Raw genomic sequence first — 14,944 nt, 5'->3', positions numbered from 1 at the left:
CTGATATGATTTTTTTGAAGCTAACCAAAAAACGAATTTTTAGTTTGGCTGAAGAAGAGAAAGGAATGAAAAATAGAAAAACTGGCTATTACACAACAGGAAATCTTATCTGCATTCAAGATGCTCCTTAGAAATAGTAAATAAACTCTGATTCAGACTTGTTTTCACCCGTTTTTCTCTCTGCCTTCGGTTGCAAAACCAAACCCTCACTACTTCTTTCTCCAGGTTCAGTTCTTCAGCCATCCGCAAGATCTCTTGAGAGGAAGGTTTATTCTGTTCTCCAAAGTGTCTCTCCAGAGCGTCTTTAGCAGCAATACTGGGAGGTGGGGAGTTGACAGGAGAGAAAGGGAGATAGTATATTTTTAGGGATGTTTTCGGCAGATCAAAATTGTTAGGCTGAATTTTCTAAATATTAACATAAAAAGGAAATTTAAAGACTCCGAAAACACCTTCAAAGCTCTTCAACAAAGATAAATGTGCAGTTTGTTGATCATTTGGATGCTTGCTAGTCTTCCGTAGGCTACCTATACCAGAGTCACAGGAAGAAATAAGTAGGGGGACCCAGACATTCTGTTTATCCCACTTTGTGCCACAAGAGGGCACTGACTTACTGAGAAGGAAATAATTCTGTGGGCATTTCTAAATGTCTCCCAGAAATCATTTATTTACAATAAATGAAATGAACCCACTAAAACAAAAACTGTATTTTAGCAATTCCTCTGTGAGCCTCATGGAAATTACAAAAAGATCAATGAACAATCTTTCTGGCTTGAAATGCAAGGAGTTACCTTGAACTTTATGCAGCTAAAATACTGATGACTAGTTTTGTTATTTGTAATAACATAGATACCATACTGCCAGAGCAAGACTGATGTCTAAAAGGACAATAGAAACGGTCACTCTGTTTAGAAGTGATTGTCCAGTTTCTGTTTTATCCAAAACTTGCAGAGTAAAACTGTTCTTGAATCAAACAATACATATTTTTCCATGAAATTTTAAATTTCCAGCTCTATCTCACCAGTAATTTATTAAATGTTATGCTTTTTCACCTATCTTATTTTCTCAATTGACTCTATTCATTTTTATGTTATATTGAACCTATATTATGCTTAAATGCTCATTCCATTTGTAAAATATCTTTTTCTTCTCCAGTAACTCTTAATATCTCAAAAGTATACCTGATAGTTGTTCTCCGTTTCCTTTTTCTTTCATTTGCACCCACTTTCTCATTGTATAATGCTGTGATGGGGAAAAGATGAATAATTCCAAAAACAAAGTAAGTCTTTTTATTTTAACTATCAGATTTGGATTTAAAATTTTCTTTATAAAACAATGCAAAATAAAATTACCATACATTTTTGTTTTAAAGTTTTGCGATCTACATCATTTTAGATTACAAGCCCTAGATTAAAATGTTAACACAGAAATAAATATTAACTTTGTGAAAACAATTGTCTTTAAATCCTATCCCTACTTTTAGTTGGAACACTTGCTCTGAATGCTCTCAAACCTTGCTCTTTATCCAGCCTTGACATTAATATAATTAATATAATTTTATCACAATAAATTGCTCATCTAGCAATTGCTTGTGTGTGCAACTGCTCTGGCTACACTTATATTAGGTTATAAAAATGATTCATGTATAATTACTACAGTATATAGCCCAGAGGCAAAACAATCTGGATGTGTTAAAAAGAATCATTTTACCACTTCACACCTATGCCATATTGTCTAGAGGCTTTCCTTATACAGTTTATTCTCTCACAATTTACATTCTCAGTGAACTTATTTCTATACTCGCACTGGCCTTGCTTTTTTTAGTGTGATGAAACAAGATATTTATTTTTCACATCAAAGAGAAAAAGCAAACCCAAACCAAACTTCAAGCCTCTCACTTTAGCATTAATCCAACCAAGGGAAGGCATTGTTTTCAGGTTAGAACATCACTGAGTCTCCAGAAACAACTTTTGTACCTCCTACTTGCTCGGCTTCCTCCAGCCATTTGGATAATATTGCTTTCAGTTTGCATGCATTTTTGAAGCTGAGCTGCAAGTTTTCAAATCGGCAGATAGTTGTTTGACTGAATTCAGAGCCATGCACAGCTGCCAGGGCTTCCCCAACATTTGTTTGGGTGTATCCTGTGAAAAAACAACAAAGGCCATTAACTTCAGTTTTTTCAAGAAACATTCATTTTGGTCCATTATTGTACAAATTTGTGTATCTTTGTCAACTATTAATTACCACTTTTAACCATATATTTGTTGGCAACTTAGAATAACAGTAAGGTTCAGTGTAGAATTGTTCAGTATTTCAAAAAAAAATTCCTTCTAGTTAATAAATTACTTTTTTAGAAGTCAAAAGAATTCAGGTAGGAACATCTGCCATTCATAATATTTAGCCAGATTGGTTAGATGTGTCATAAACACTTTAGAAGACATTTAAAAATTCTCTCTTAATCATTATTATTAAACATCTGATGATATATACTCAAAATCTATAGTATATTAAATATAATGCATAAAATACATGGTGATATATCATAAATATTTCTATCTCAACTTTAAGAGTGAAAAATTCAACATGTTGAAGATAAAACTAAGACTTGTGTTTACTTTCCCTAAAACTAAGAATTGTGTTTACTTTCCCTAAAAACATGTTTATTATGAGACTTTGATCACACAATATTTTATGTATACCTCCAAGCATATTTATGATATCATTCAGTAATGCTTCTATCTCCAGGCAAAAAAGTTCTCATAGATTGTCTCAAACATTTTTAGAATACAAGTTGATATAAGCCATCAATATAGAACTTGAAACATTCACAGCAATATAAATAGCAAATTGAAAATGAATGTTATAAAGATGCCTATTGCTGTGTTTATGACAAATAGTTACTACATATTAATTCAGGGCCTAAGGCTATATACCTGTATGCATAAAATGATTACATATGATGCCCATCAATAAATATCGTTAAAAATTACCAGTGGCTCATTTCACAAATGCAAAAGTTTGCACCATCATTTCAATCCATTAAAAAATACATTTCATGCATTAAAATCAAGGTTAATTATTATGGTTATTTACATTAAAAACACTTTTCAATAGAAAGTGAGCAAAGGCTATGAACAGACAGTTCACAGAAAAGGAATTACAAATGACTGTCAAACACATGAAAGAACATTTCACTCTTCACTCATAATAAGAGAAATTTAAAATGAAACTACCACGAGGCACCACTTTGACCTATCTGATTTGCAAAGATCCAAAAGATTTAATAGCATCTTTTTCCTTCAACAACTATTTTTTTATTCTATGTGCCAGTCACTGTTCTAAGTGCTGAGGATATGCCCCTAAGGAGAAAACAAAAAAGAAATAAATAAACAAAAAACAAAGTACAAAAAACTCCTGCCTTCGTGGAGCTCATATTCTGAAGGGTGGCAAAAGAGACACCCATCCCATGGTGGTAGTAAAATTTGGTACAACTTCCACAGAGACCAATTTGACATCTATCGAGATTACAAACACACATACTCTTTGATCAAGCAATTTTGCTTTTAACACTTTCCCTTCACATGTATTTATATAGGTGCAAAATGACATTTATGAAGTTAATTATTGTGGTATTGTTTTCAGTAGCATAAGATTGAAGGCCATATAAATTCCATCAGCAGGAGACTGGTAGTATATTCATAAAATGGAAATTGGCAGATGCATTACAGAAAGCTCTCTAAAAAACTAATATTGAAAGCTCTCCAAAACAAATAGTTAAGTGAAAAAAAAATCTGTATGAAGAAATATATGTATCTGCTTGTATGTATATGCATAAAATATCTCTGGAAGGCCACATAACACTGATAAACAGGAAAAACAAGCAGAAGGGGTATATTTCACTTATACTTTTTTAGCCTTTGAATCATACAAAGGTATCTCTTCAAATAAAATATAGGTAAAAAAGGCACTTCAAAACTTATCTCTGAAAAAGAGTACCATTAATTTAGAAATCTATGTATTTTGGCTACTAAGAATTTACAGGGAAATGAAGGTTTTTGAAGGTTTGTCATCATTCGAGTAACTTACATCCACAGTAGAGATGTAGAATGAGAACTGTCTTGGACTTTTGAGCAGAGTGTCAGAGACTGAACAGTAACAGAGTAAGAATTTGCAGAGCAGGTTGTGTGCCCCACTGCTCATAACAAGCACATACCTAGTTTAATTCTTCTCACTTTAAATTCATTGGCAAACTTTTCAAGTTCTCGGATTTCTGGAGAATCCATGTCTATTGGCTCTTCAGCCAACTTGCTTTTCCGCCTGAGCTCCTGCTTGAAATCAGCGGCTGTGAGGTCCTCTGCCAGGAGAGGCTGGTGCATGGGAGGAAAGCCATGACTCAAGGTGTGGTCGGGAAACTTATAAAGACAAGGGGCTAAGCTCCCTGTAACAGCAAGAAAAGGAAAGGACCGTTTGTAATTATCCCCCATTTCTATACATGCAAGAGTTTGGCCCATAAGATTATTCTGTGACAGCCAGTCTCAATTCTGAAAGGTTACCTGACATTCAGTCTTCTGAAATAGAAGAGTAGCTTAGTATAAATGCAATGATTTATTTTCCACCTTCCTGGGAGCAGCAAAAACGAAGATAATGCAAAGCCAAAGGAAAGAAGCAGGGACTTACAAATAATTAAAATAGAAATAAGCAAATTTCACAGAAGTGTGAGTTTTCCATCATTTTTTTCTCTTAAAAGACATCTATTCCTGGGAATCTGAGGTTCAACTTTAACCAGAATGTACATATTCATCTCTGTTTTCTTAATTCTTTGAACAAATAATCTATGATGTTTGTTATAATCAAGCCACGTGGTTAAGGGCTATGCTGGGAAGTTTTCATAGGACTGAAAAATTGATTTTACATTATTAAGAAACCCCACTGTTTTTTCAGTAAATGCTTAACTTAGTAAAGGCAGGTAAAAAGAAAATTATGAGAACACAAAATACATTAATATGTTTAAATAGATTCGACGTTAACAAGCGACAGACATTAACAAAAAGTAATTTTTGAAGTTCCGTTAAAAAGTCAGCAACAAGAGTTCTTGAAAAGTATAAAATATAATGGAATCACTTCCTGACAATTATTTAGGAAGCAAAAATAAGTGGCAAGGAAGGGTGCAGTTCTAGATATGATAGGTAATCACCCATAAATGATGAAGCATTGAATCCATTTAGTGAGTTAAATACATCACAAAAAACTAAAAGATTTAATTTTTTAATTGCTTCTAGATTTCATTCTTCATTTGGAAAGAAGAGTCTGCCTCAGTCGTGGAGTGTGGGTGAGAGGATGGTATAAGCCAAATTCCCACACATTTTATTTCTGTTTTCTTCATCAGTACTTTACATTTTTATTCATAGAGGTTTAACTTTAATTTATATTAAATGACACCTGTATAACCAAGACATTTTGATGTAAATAAAATATGCAATAATTAATAATCTTTCTTGTGAGTACAAATAAGTATTTACACTAAAAATAAATAACTACAGACTACCTGCAGTAATCATTCTTAGAAACTTACTGAAAAAATACATCGAGTTTATGCTACCTATAATTTCTCTATAAATACATTCACAAGTCAGACATGAGTAATAGTGTATTTTCCCAGAATATATAAAGCTTACATTAATATATCAACACGTAATGAGCAAAGAATAGTGTAAGTCAGCAAATTGTTGGCTTATATTATTTACATGAGAATATGTATTTTATATATATAGTGTACTCCTATCCAGTAGACTATATTACTTTTCTGAAGCAAAATACACATACAAGTGAGAAATTAAACAAAGTAGCATAAAATAAATTTAGCCGTTTCACAGATGTAAAAAATATACAAAAGAAACTATTCCTGTCTAGAGCAATTAATGTTACTTCTAAAAATCAAAATTATCCAGTTTCATTTTTTTTTAAATATCAATTTTTAATTTATTACATAACTCAATTTGTTAATGTTTATTACCTTTGGGGTTCATTTTTAGCTTTCTATTAGTTTTAGATTTCTGCTAGTTGAAGTAAAAGAAAAGACTAATATATAAAAAAGAAAACTGATCACTTTTATTTTAACATTTACTTAATATTCATCTCAAGACTTCTTTTGCTTTGCTTTCAGAGTTGAATCTTACACATATGAAAAACTCTTCACTTCTTTCATCATTCAGAAAGAGCAAATGCCACTTAATACACTTAATGATTAAATACTCTGAGAAACGGTAAAAACAGAGAGACAAATCAGGCTGCTGTTTTATTTTGCATATTTAATGTATTTTAAGGCACTTTGGATAACTCATGTAATCTGTGTCAAATTATTTTTATTTCACATAAGTAATTTGTTGCATATCGTTTACATGAGATGCAGAAAGGTCTGAATTTGTTAGCAATCTTGATCACTCTTTTCAATTTTTCTTGCTGATAATAGTCGCACTGCTACAAATCTCCGTGCTGTGTTCATTTTACATTTGTCATCTTCTTATCCTTATATAAACAAATGAAGTAGAAAAGATATGTATTTTTTACCTACAATTTAAAATTTGAATAAAAACAAGTTAAATAACTCTCCTTGGGTGCTATGATGAATTCACTACACAGTTGAAACTAGAAGTGAAGTCCAATGAACATTGCAGTAAACCAAATCAAAATAATCAGTTCATTTTTCAGGTAGTCTGCACTCAGGGAAATCAAATGACTTTAAAGATTTCTGCATCTTAAACATATTTGGCTACATTAAACAAACGCTTTCAGACAAAAGTATTATATTTATTTAATCAAATATTGGAAGTGTGCCATCTCTATTTCTGGAAAATTTTAAAGCTAGTTTATACATTATAAATACTCTGGAGAAATGCACATTTAGCAAATAAATTTGAACATGAGTCCATAAAAAGTACACAGGAAATACCATGTTCAAAAGTCTGGCATCCAGAGGAAAAAGGAAAGCACAATGTGTGACATGCTTTTATTTTTCATTAATTGAAAGTATCCACAATTATCTGCAAGGACACGGTTTTCCTGGAACTAACCTTAAACAGAAATTCATGATAGTCACAAGCACAGCCAAACAACCTGTGGTTTCTATCATATGATCCTATATTTGGGGGAAAATGGGGAGTGATTGGTATGGTATACATGACAAGATATTTAAAATTTTTTTCTAAAGCCTGGATTATTGAAAAGTCAGGTTGAGGAGGAGGAGAATAAGATGCAGTGAGTCGTGTCCAGCAGAAGTTTCATGAACAATTTCCAAAACATTGCTAAAGCAAAATTGTCTATAAGCCTAGAACAAGCGCACACCTAAATAGCTTGGAAGTGTTTGTACATTCTTTACAGCCCAAGATGTATTTTCACACTGCAGATTAATCCACCACAGCCTTTCTGAACTGCTCTGCATGTACTTCTGGGTGGCGGAGGAGGGAGAGGAACAGAGGTGAGTCTTTTAAAGCAGGTGATGGGGAGGCCATGGTCTTGCCTTGCGGGGACCTGGCTCAAGGTTCTGTGATACAGGGCAGGGGGCTCTTCTGCATCATGTGGCTCAGCCAGATGCTAACTGACAACATCTCTGAGGTTATGAAGCTTTAAAAGAACAAACAGGGGAAGCAGAGGGACACAGTAAAATACTCCCACCTTGCTGTAGACATGCACAGCAAAGTGCATTTGAATATTTCCATTTCTTTTTTTTTTTTTTTTTGTCCTCATGCATGACAACGTGAAACAAATCATAAATTCGAATTGTGATTTTTTTTCTCTTTTGTGCATTTGTACATCCTATTCATGTACAACAGGGTCCTCTGCCTGGTTTTATAAATTACGTTGATTTGGCGCACAGGCATGCCTGTTTGTTTAAATATTGCCTGTGGCTGCTTTACAATCACCGAGTTGTGTAGTTGAGACAGAGGCTACAAAATTTAGGGAAAATACATAGTGTCAGTGCTACTGAAAGTCCTTTCATGATCCAGAGGCAAAAGATGGTCAGAATTACTCCTTCCCTTAGTGTCAACACAACCAGAATAAGTTAGGGAAAAGTAAGACTAAATAAAACAAAAAAAGACAAAAATGAAACAGAAAAAAAAAAAAAGAAGACAACTTAAGAATGAAGAGATGGGCTCCAAAGTAGACTATTTCTCTATGTCACTGTCAAACAGATTTCTGTTACCCTTTGCCTTAGCCCAGGTGGAAAGGGCACTTGCAGCCATACTAATCTTTTCTCTTATTATCCACTTCTCATGAGAAAAGAACATCCATCTTCTTGATTAATTCCCCAATATCAGCTATTTTGCTTTCCTGATAAAATTAATTTTTAAGCAAGGACTCTTACAGCACATCTTGGGTGGCCATTATGTCATAACCTTGCTGGATTTAGCAATCATTACCATGTAGCTGATTTGCCCAGTTTCCACAGGACAGTGGACAAAGTACGCAGCTCATTAAGCTTGTTTTCTAACTTTGACCCAGCTTTAGAAACTGGAGAACAGACACAATGTCAGATACCCAGGAATCAGAGTTTTGAAGGGTTTTTGTTGTTATTTTGCTTTATTTTGTGTTTTTCCAGAAGAGATTTTTGAATAGCATTTATAATTCCCTGTTTCCTATTATCTATACTGTAGGCTGTTGAATTATCTAAGTTCTCAGGAGAAAGGAGACAGAAGAAGAAATTTAACTGAGAATGTATCCGAAGAGAAGATCAAGGAGAAAGCCAGGTTGAGTTGGTACAAAGTTGCCACAACTCAACTCTGATAGACCTGCGGTACCCACTGTACCTTGGATATGAAGAGACTGACACTTGGAGATGCTGACTTGAGCAAGGTTTGTCATTAGCTCCTGGTGTGGCTAATCCATTTCATCCAATCAGTCATTCTCTTTGGTATGCCCACACCTGGGCTATGAAGCACAGGGGATACATCTGATCATTAGAGTCCTCCCTACCAACCTTAACAAAATATTTAGCTATAGCTCTTGTCTTCTGATGGGTTATTAATTTAATGAAATGCTCAAACTAAATGTAAGCAGCAGAGTACAGTGACAAAATAACCATATTCAAATAAAGCCAATTTCACACCCTTTGAAATATTGTTCTTTCTGCGGCTTCACTTTTATATGGAGTATGTGACAATGAATCTGTCTTTGTTGTTGATGATTAGACGCTTCTGTGGATCGTGTGGAAGCAGCTGATTTGATGAACGCCTTGAGACTTCTCAGAAAATTCAGATGACATTGCCAGGTTTCTCTTGTGTTTTTTATACCTTTTCTGAATTCCTGAATACTTCTGAATTCTTGTGTTTTACAACTCAATTGGTGTAGCTTCTATGGGGATGACGGCAGAAAGGTTCAGATTCTCTGAGATTTAATCGGCCATGATGCAAAGGCTAATTACCAAATATATGTCAAAATAGTGACATTGTAACAAATTATAAAGCACACCACATTTTAATGATATCCCTCTCAAAAAATATTCGAATATAATCTCTATGCTTGCTATGGTGAATTTTTCTTTCAGTGACAAAATATATTTAATTTTGGTTTAAGACCACAGCAATACCTCCAAATCTTAGGGCAATTTTTCTCGTGATTGTCACTAACCCAGGCTTTGAATCATTTTAAAGGGCTTTTCCAGGGGTCTCTCCTTTTCAGCTTTTAATGAGGAAGAGAGTTTGCTGAGCCTTCCAGGGAAACTTGTACCAGCACAATCTGAGCTGCCTGTGGACTCCCAGTGTGAACCTGGGCCTGTTCTCTCCAATCCTGGAAATTGGAAGGGTGTTAGATTTCTCAGGTCAGCTGTGAACTCCGCAGACACTGGCCTAGATCTGGTGAGAGGGAGGTGGTAGCAAAAACCGTCTAAAAGTATTTGGTCTGTGGCTGGTTTTATCTTTGTGCCAACCTCAATCCATTCCTGCCACTTGCTGGGTATAGAGGGAGCCTATAGTTGTACAGGGGTTCCTGGGACTTACTGTGAAGGAAGAGCAAGGCCTTTTTCCTCCAAGAAAGGGCAGCACGTGGCCATGAGCTTGTTATTTCCAGTCTCCATAATCAAAATGTGGTGGAGGCCACAGAAGGCATTCTGCCTGCACCTCTAGTGGCTAAATGCTTATTATTCTATTTTATAATGAAAGTAGTTCATCATCGAGGGCCGTTCTCATTCACCATGAATACTGATTAACTACTACGTATATGAATCATAAATGATCTGTTTTCAAAGAGGAAGAAAAAATATGGCTTTCTTTATTTCTTACTTATTAAAGTGAGACATTAGGATTTACAGGTAACCATTAAGAACATCAGTTTTCATTTTATATAAAGGTGAGGATACTAGTTTATTCAGAATGCTGCCTAATAGAAGGTAAAAGAAGCTAATTTGTTCTGGAATATTTTATTTTAAAGTTTTAATGTTTTATTGAGCCAAACAGAGAAATTCTGAGAAATTAAAGTTTGGTGAACTAAATTCTTTGTTCAATTTTATTTCAAATGTCTAAGCATAAATCCATATTTGATTTTTTATTACCTACTCTGGATAACAAAACACAAGATTTCCCTAATATGTGATTTCTCTATCCAGAGTTTCTCAATATCACACAAGTGTGCACACACACACACACACACACACACACACTCACATTCTCCCATAGATCCTTGGTAGTTTATTGTTACCCACAGTATTTCTCTCCCTGTTGCAGAAATAAATATAAAAGATTAAGGGATACCCAAAAAAACTTCTGTGCCCAGCAAAATTGTTTCTATGGCCATATCCTAAAATTAAGTCATATATTTTGTAATGAGTGGATCTCTTAGGTCATATTTTCTTTTCCTTAAGAAATGTGCTATCAATATCTTCATGCAAGTGTCAATAAACAAGTAGTTTATCTTGATCTAGTGATGCTTTACTTATCCAAAGGGAAAAAAGATATGTAACTTCAACTATTTCAGTCTCATCTAAGACTCAGAAGCATCTCAGACAGGGCTGCCGAAGACTCAACTATTGCTAAAGCAGCTGCAAATCACTCTTAGCCTTCAATGCCTTATTTATCTTTATGGACCAAATGGCCAGAGAAATATTGTGATGAGGAAGATGCTCTATAAGTTGGTCCATCTGCTTTGGTAGCCACGTAAGGTTACTGAGCACTTGAAATATGGCTAGTGCAACTGAGGAACTGAATTTTAAATTTGACCTTATTTTAGTTAATTTACATCTAAATTTAAATAGACACATAAGGCTCGCGGCTACCTTATTATTACTGTAGGCAAGCCCACTAATGGTATAAACAAGTGACAATGAGCAGTTTGGCAGTAGAGAATTAAAATAAAAATCATACAAAGCAAACACAAGAGTTAAGAAGCATAGCAGTTCAGAGGTGTGTAGAGAAGGGGCAATCAGGTATAACTATTATGGTCTCTGAAGACATCACAGATCAGAGAACATTTCAATAAGCGGTGGTTTTACCAGCATTTCCAAGGTTAAGAGATCTGAAATTCATGATATACTCTGGTCAAGATTCCCTCAGACCCAGGAAATCCATCCACGTGTCCCCAAACTCAATCTTATATGTAAAGACAATTTGTCTTACCTGGCATCACTCCATAGGTCGATGACTGGTTTCCATAATGACAGGAAGGAACAGAATAATGAAGTCCTGTTGCTGTGGTTCCCAATGTTGTCACCAAGAAATATGTGCACAAACATTTAGGAGTTTGGATCAAAGACAAAATAGACGGGACTGGTAAGAAAATGTACGAGGATTCAAGACACATTCGTTTCATTTCAAAAGTACACGTTTAAGCTATTCTTAAAGTTATATGCCAATAATTTGTTCTCATTTGGGGGCGGTTCTCTGATGAGTAGGTTAAAACTAGGGGTTGAAATTTGTCTCAAATAATGAGATCATGAATCATCAAAGTGGACTAGAACCTTCATTAATTATATCCTGTGCTCTGTGTTGGGGTGATTGACCAGTTTGAAACTTGGCTAATTGGAAGTAGCCGAATTCTCGCAGGTTCCACCCAATATAGACATTGCAAAGAACTGACGAGAGGATAGTTTCTTAAAATTCTTGTATAACATAGTATAATACAGTGGTCTTTTTCTGGAGCAATGAATACAGAAATCAACTCCCGATCAGTCTTTACTTCTGCTTATTCACCTAACAAATTGTTTCCATCAAAGAGGAAATGGCAGAGTCACTAGCCTTTTATTGGATATAATAATAAAAACCCCACTAAGTTCAGAGGCTTATGAAAAGCCTGCGACAATGTACAATGTATTTAGGCTGGTGTTGAAATCATGAGGTTGTAGGTTTTCTTCAGGCACACAATTAATTCAACAATTCTAATGATGAAGCTGGTCAAAAAATAAGTTCATTGATTGTTGAGTAACTTGAGGTTTATAAAGGTTGAACCTAGCATATAAACTTAACCTCATTTATAAATAGTTATAGGTTTCATTGAATTAATGTGTATGTTGAAAGTATTATAAATTAGAATTACTAAACTTTTATCAAGCTTTAAACATGAATCACAATGGACTACTGACAATAAAATCACTAGCCAACGTTTTCTTATGTATTTTATTTTCTCTTTTTTTTCATGATATCCTGAATGTAGTGGTGGATTTTCATAAATAAAATTGTATATTCTTGAATAATATGAGATATTATAAAGAATAGATTTAGAATCCTTTGAAAATATATGGTCTACCGATTAAAGACAAAATTTCTTCAGAAAGTAAAACATATTTTCTCTAACTATAACTCAATTTTTAATACTTTAAAATATCTGCATAAATTTTCATTTTACAACTGACACAGAGAACTGAAGTCACTTTAAAGTGATTACTATGCATTCCAAAATTAAACAAATGAACATGAAACGCATTCAATATCTAAGTGCTCAGCTCATTATAATCACTATTTTTAATTCCTTACTTAGACAATTAGATGTATATGAGTACAATTTGATGGAAAAATTATAAAAATCAATGTTATTGTTATTTAAAACACGTTAGGTCACTTTTCTGATTATGAATTTTTTTACTTCCAAGGTTTAAATACCTTTTGTTTTTCTGATTTGGGGAAGTAGTGTAAAAGGGTAGGCTAACTTACTAAGTACATTATTTATTTATTTTTAAATTATTTATTTATACATTATTATTTATAATTATTTATGAATTAGCTATAGATAATATTTATAAATTATTTATTTATACATTATTTACTTATTTTTAAATAAATAAATAGGGTTTTGACCTAAACTCGCTTAATTTTAACCTCAATTCCAAATTTTACTTTTATTCTAGCCAAATACTATCCACACACAGTAGATTAAGCAAACAATGCATTATCCTTCTCATCACCAACCTATATAAATGCCTATAATGTAAAATATACAATTAGCTATGTGATAATTGTTTAAATTTATTTATACCACACCTCTTTGATAAAAATACTTTATTACATTTTCCAAAAAATATGTTTGAGGATATTTTCATTAGTACATTTTAAATTAAATTCTGAGAATGTTTAGTAGATAAAAAGATCACTACATTAATAATTTTCCCAAAGTCTAAACATATGATCTCTAGATACTTTAAAATTCAGCTGAAGATTAATGCCAAACTTACGTATAAGTTTGAAAGCTGCTTAATTATAACAAAAGATAAGGCTAAAATACTTTAAATCAGCATATAAATGTATCAACTCAAATTTTGATTCGTAAATGTATAAAATTTAGTTCATATTTAGATTGCTTTTAAAACAAGTGGAAAGTGCTGTTAAACAGAAGACATTTACTCAACTCAAGACTGTTTATAAATCAACTTCAAAACACTTTGTTACTGCATAAAAAATGGACACATTAACAAAATATACTTATCTGCTTGGTTGTGTTTGAGACAATATATTTGAATTCTCAAGTTTAATTTTCATTTAAGAAAGTTATATAAGAAAATATAAAAACTTTGAAGTCTCTTCAGAACTCAATTTTGAGAAAATTCAACTCAGTCCATGGGCTCTAAATATTATATTGCCTCTTGATTTGATTTCCGAGTTTTTAATTATGCTTAAAATGTAAGTGTATTTAAACACCTAATTATTTTATTCTTTGAAACCCATTGTTGTTGGCATTGGGAATCATTCACTTGTGTTTACTGTGAGGTGCATGACTGTTTTTAGACATGGTAGTAAACGTAATCTAAAAACCAAATAAATCTCTTAGATAAAGAGATAACACCTTTTAAATTATTTTACACTATTTCTTTAGCTTTGCTCTTTATCCATACATGTCTACATAAAAATGGTTTTCAGACTCACTGTTTACTTATATAGAAAACAGATCTCTTTCATAATAAAACCAACAGTAATAGAAATTACTACACTTACTAATATTTCTTGAAAATTTTCTTAGGCATTTTGACCTCTTCGATATCCTGAATATTTAACTTAACACCAATGAAAATAAAAGAAGCAATGAGATTCTAAACTAACAAGATTCAAAGAGTCCACCCTGACATTTTAGGCCCAGCCACACGTAGACGGTTATTGAAGTCAGTACCTGTGGACATCACGTTGGTGGCGTGGTTGGAGACAGGTAGGCACTCGGCAGCGCTGTGATGCATTATCAGAGGCAGAGTTGCAGAAGACTCAGAATTCAGAGGTATAAAGGTATCAGCCGAAGTAAAAGGTTGGCAACTCATTCCCACAAAAGAGCAGAAAAATGAGAAGTGCTGCTCCTCAAGTCAGAGTTTTATTATATCACCATCTCAAAGGGCCGTTTCAAATCTCACTACCTGCATATATACATCAGGGAGGCTCTGAGCACCGGGAGGGCGCGTGCTGGTATTTATACTGCAGGGAAATCCCTTTATACATGTTAATCGTCTTTTCCCAGGGGTATTGCTTCATCAATCTGGACAGTCTTC

At 33.6% G+C, this 14,944-nt stretch overlaps 1 protein-coding gene across 2 annotated transcripts; it reads right to left on the bottom strand.

Annotated features, from left to right (window-relative positions):
• Positions 1–105: 105 nt before the first annotated feature.
• On the bottom strand, positions 106–14,719 carry POU1F1 (POU class 1 homeobox 1). 2 transcript variants are annotated; one of them, XM_068545607.1, is made up of 6 exons: positions 14,578–14,719; positions 11,601–11,750; positions 4,211–4,435; positions 1,974–2,138; positions 1,179–1,239; positions 106–316 (listed from the first exon to the last, which is right to left on the bottom strand). In XM_068545607.1, exons 1-6 carry the CDS (start codon positions 14,717–14,719, stop codon positions 106–108), a joined length of 954 nt encoding a protein of 317 aa, XP_068401708.1. The 2 variants fall into 2 exon arrangements, with proteins under 2 accessions (XP_068401708.1, XP_068401709.1); XM_068545608.1 differs by having other exon boundaries at positions 11,601–11,672.
• Between the last annotated feature and the right edge of the window lie 225 nt (positions 14,720–14,944).

This window comes from Eschrichtius robustus, chromosome 6 (assembly GCF_028021215.1).
Source record: "Eschrichtius robustus isolate mEscRob2 chromosome 6, mEscRob2.pri, whole genome shotgun sequence".
NCBI lineage: Eukaryota > Metazoa > Chordata > Mammalia > Artiodactyla > Eschrichtiidae > Eschrichtius > Eschrichtius robustus.
Note: the sequence above shows the minus strand (reverse complement) of the source record. Positions and strands in the feature narration are given on the sequence as shown.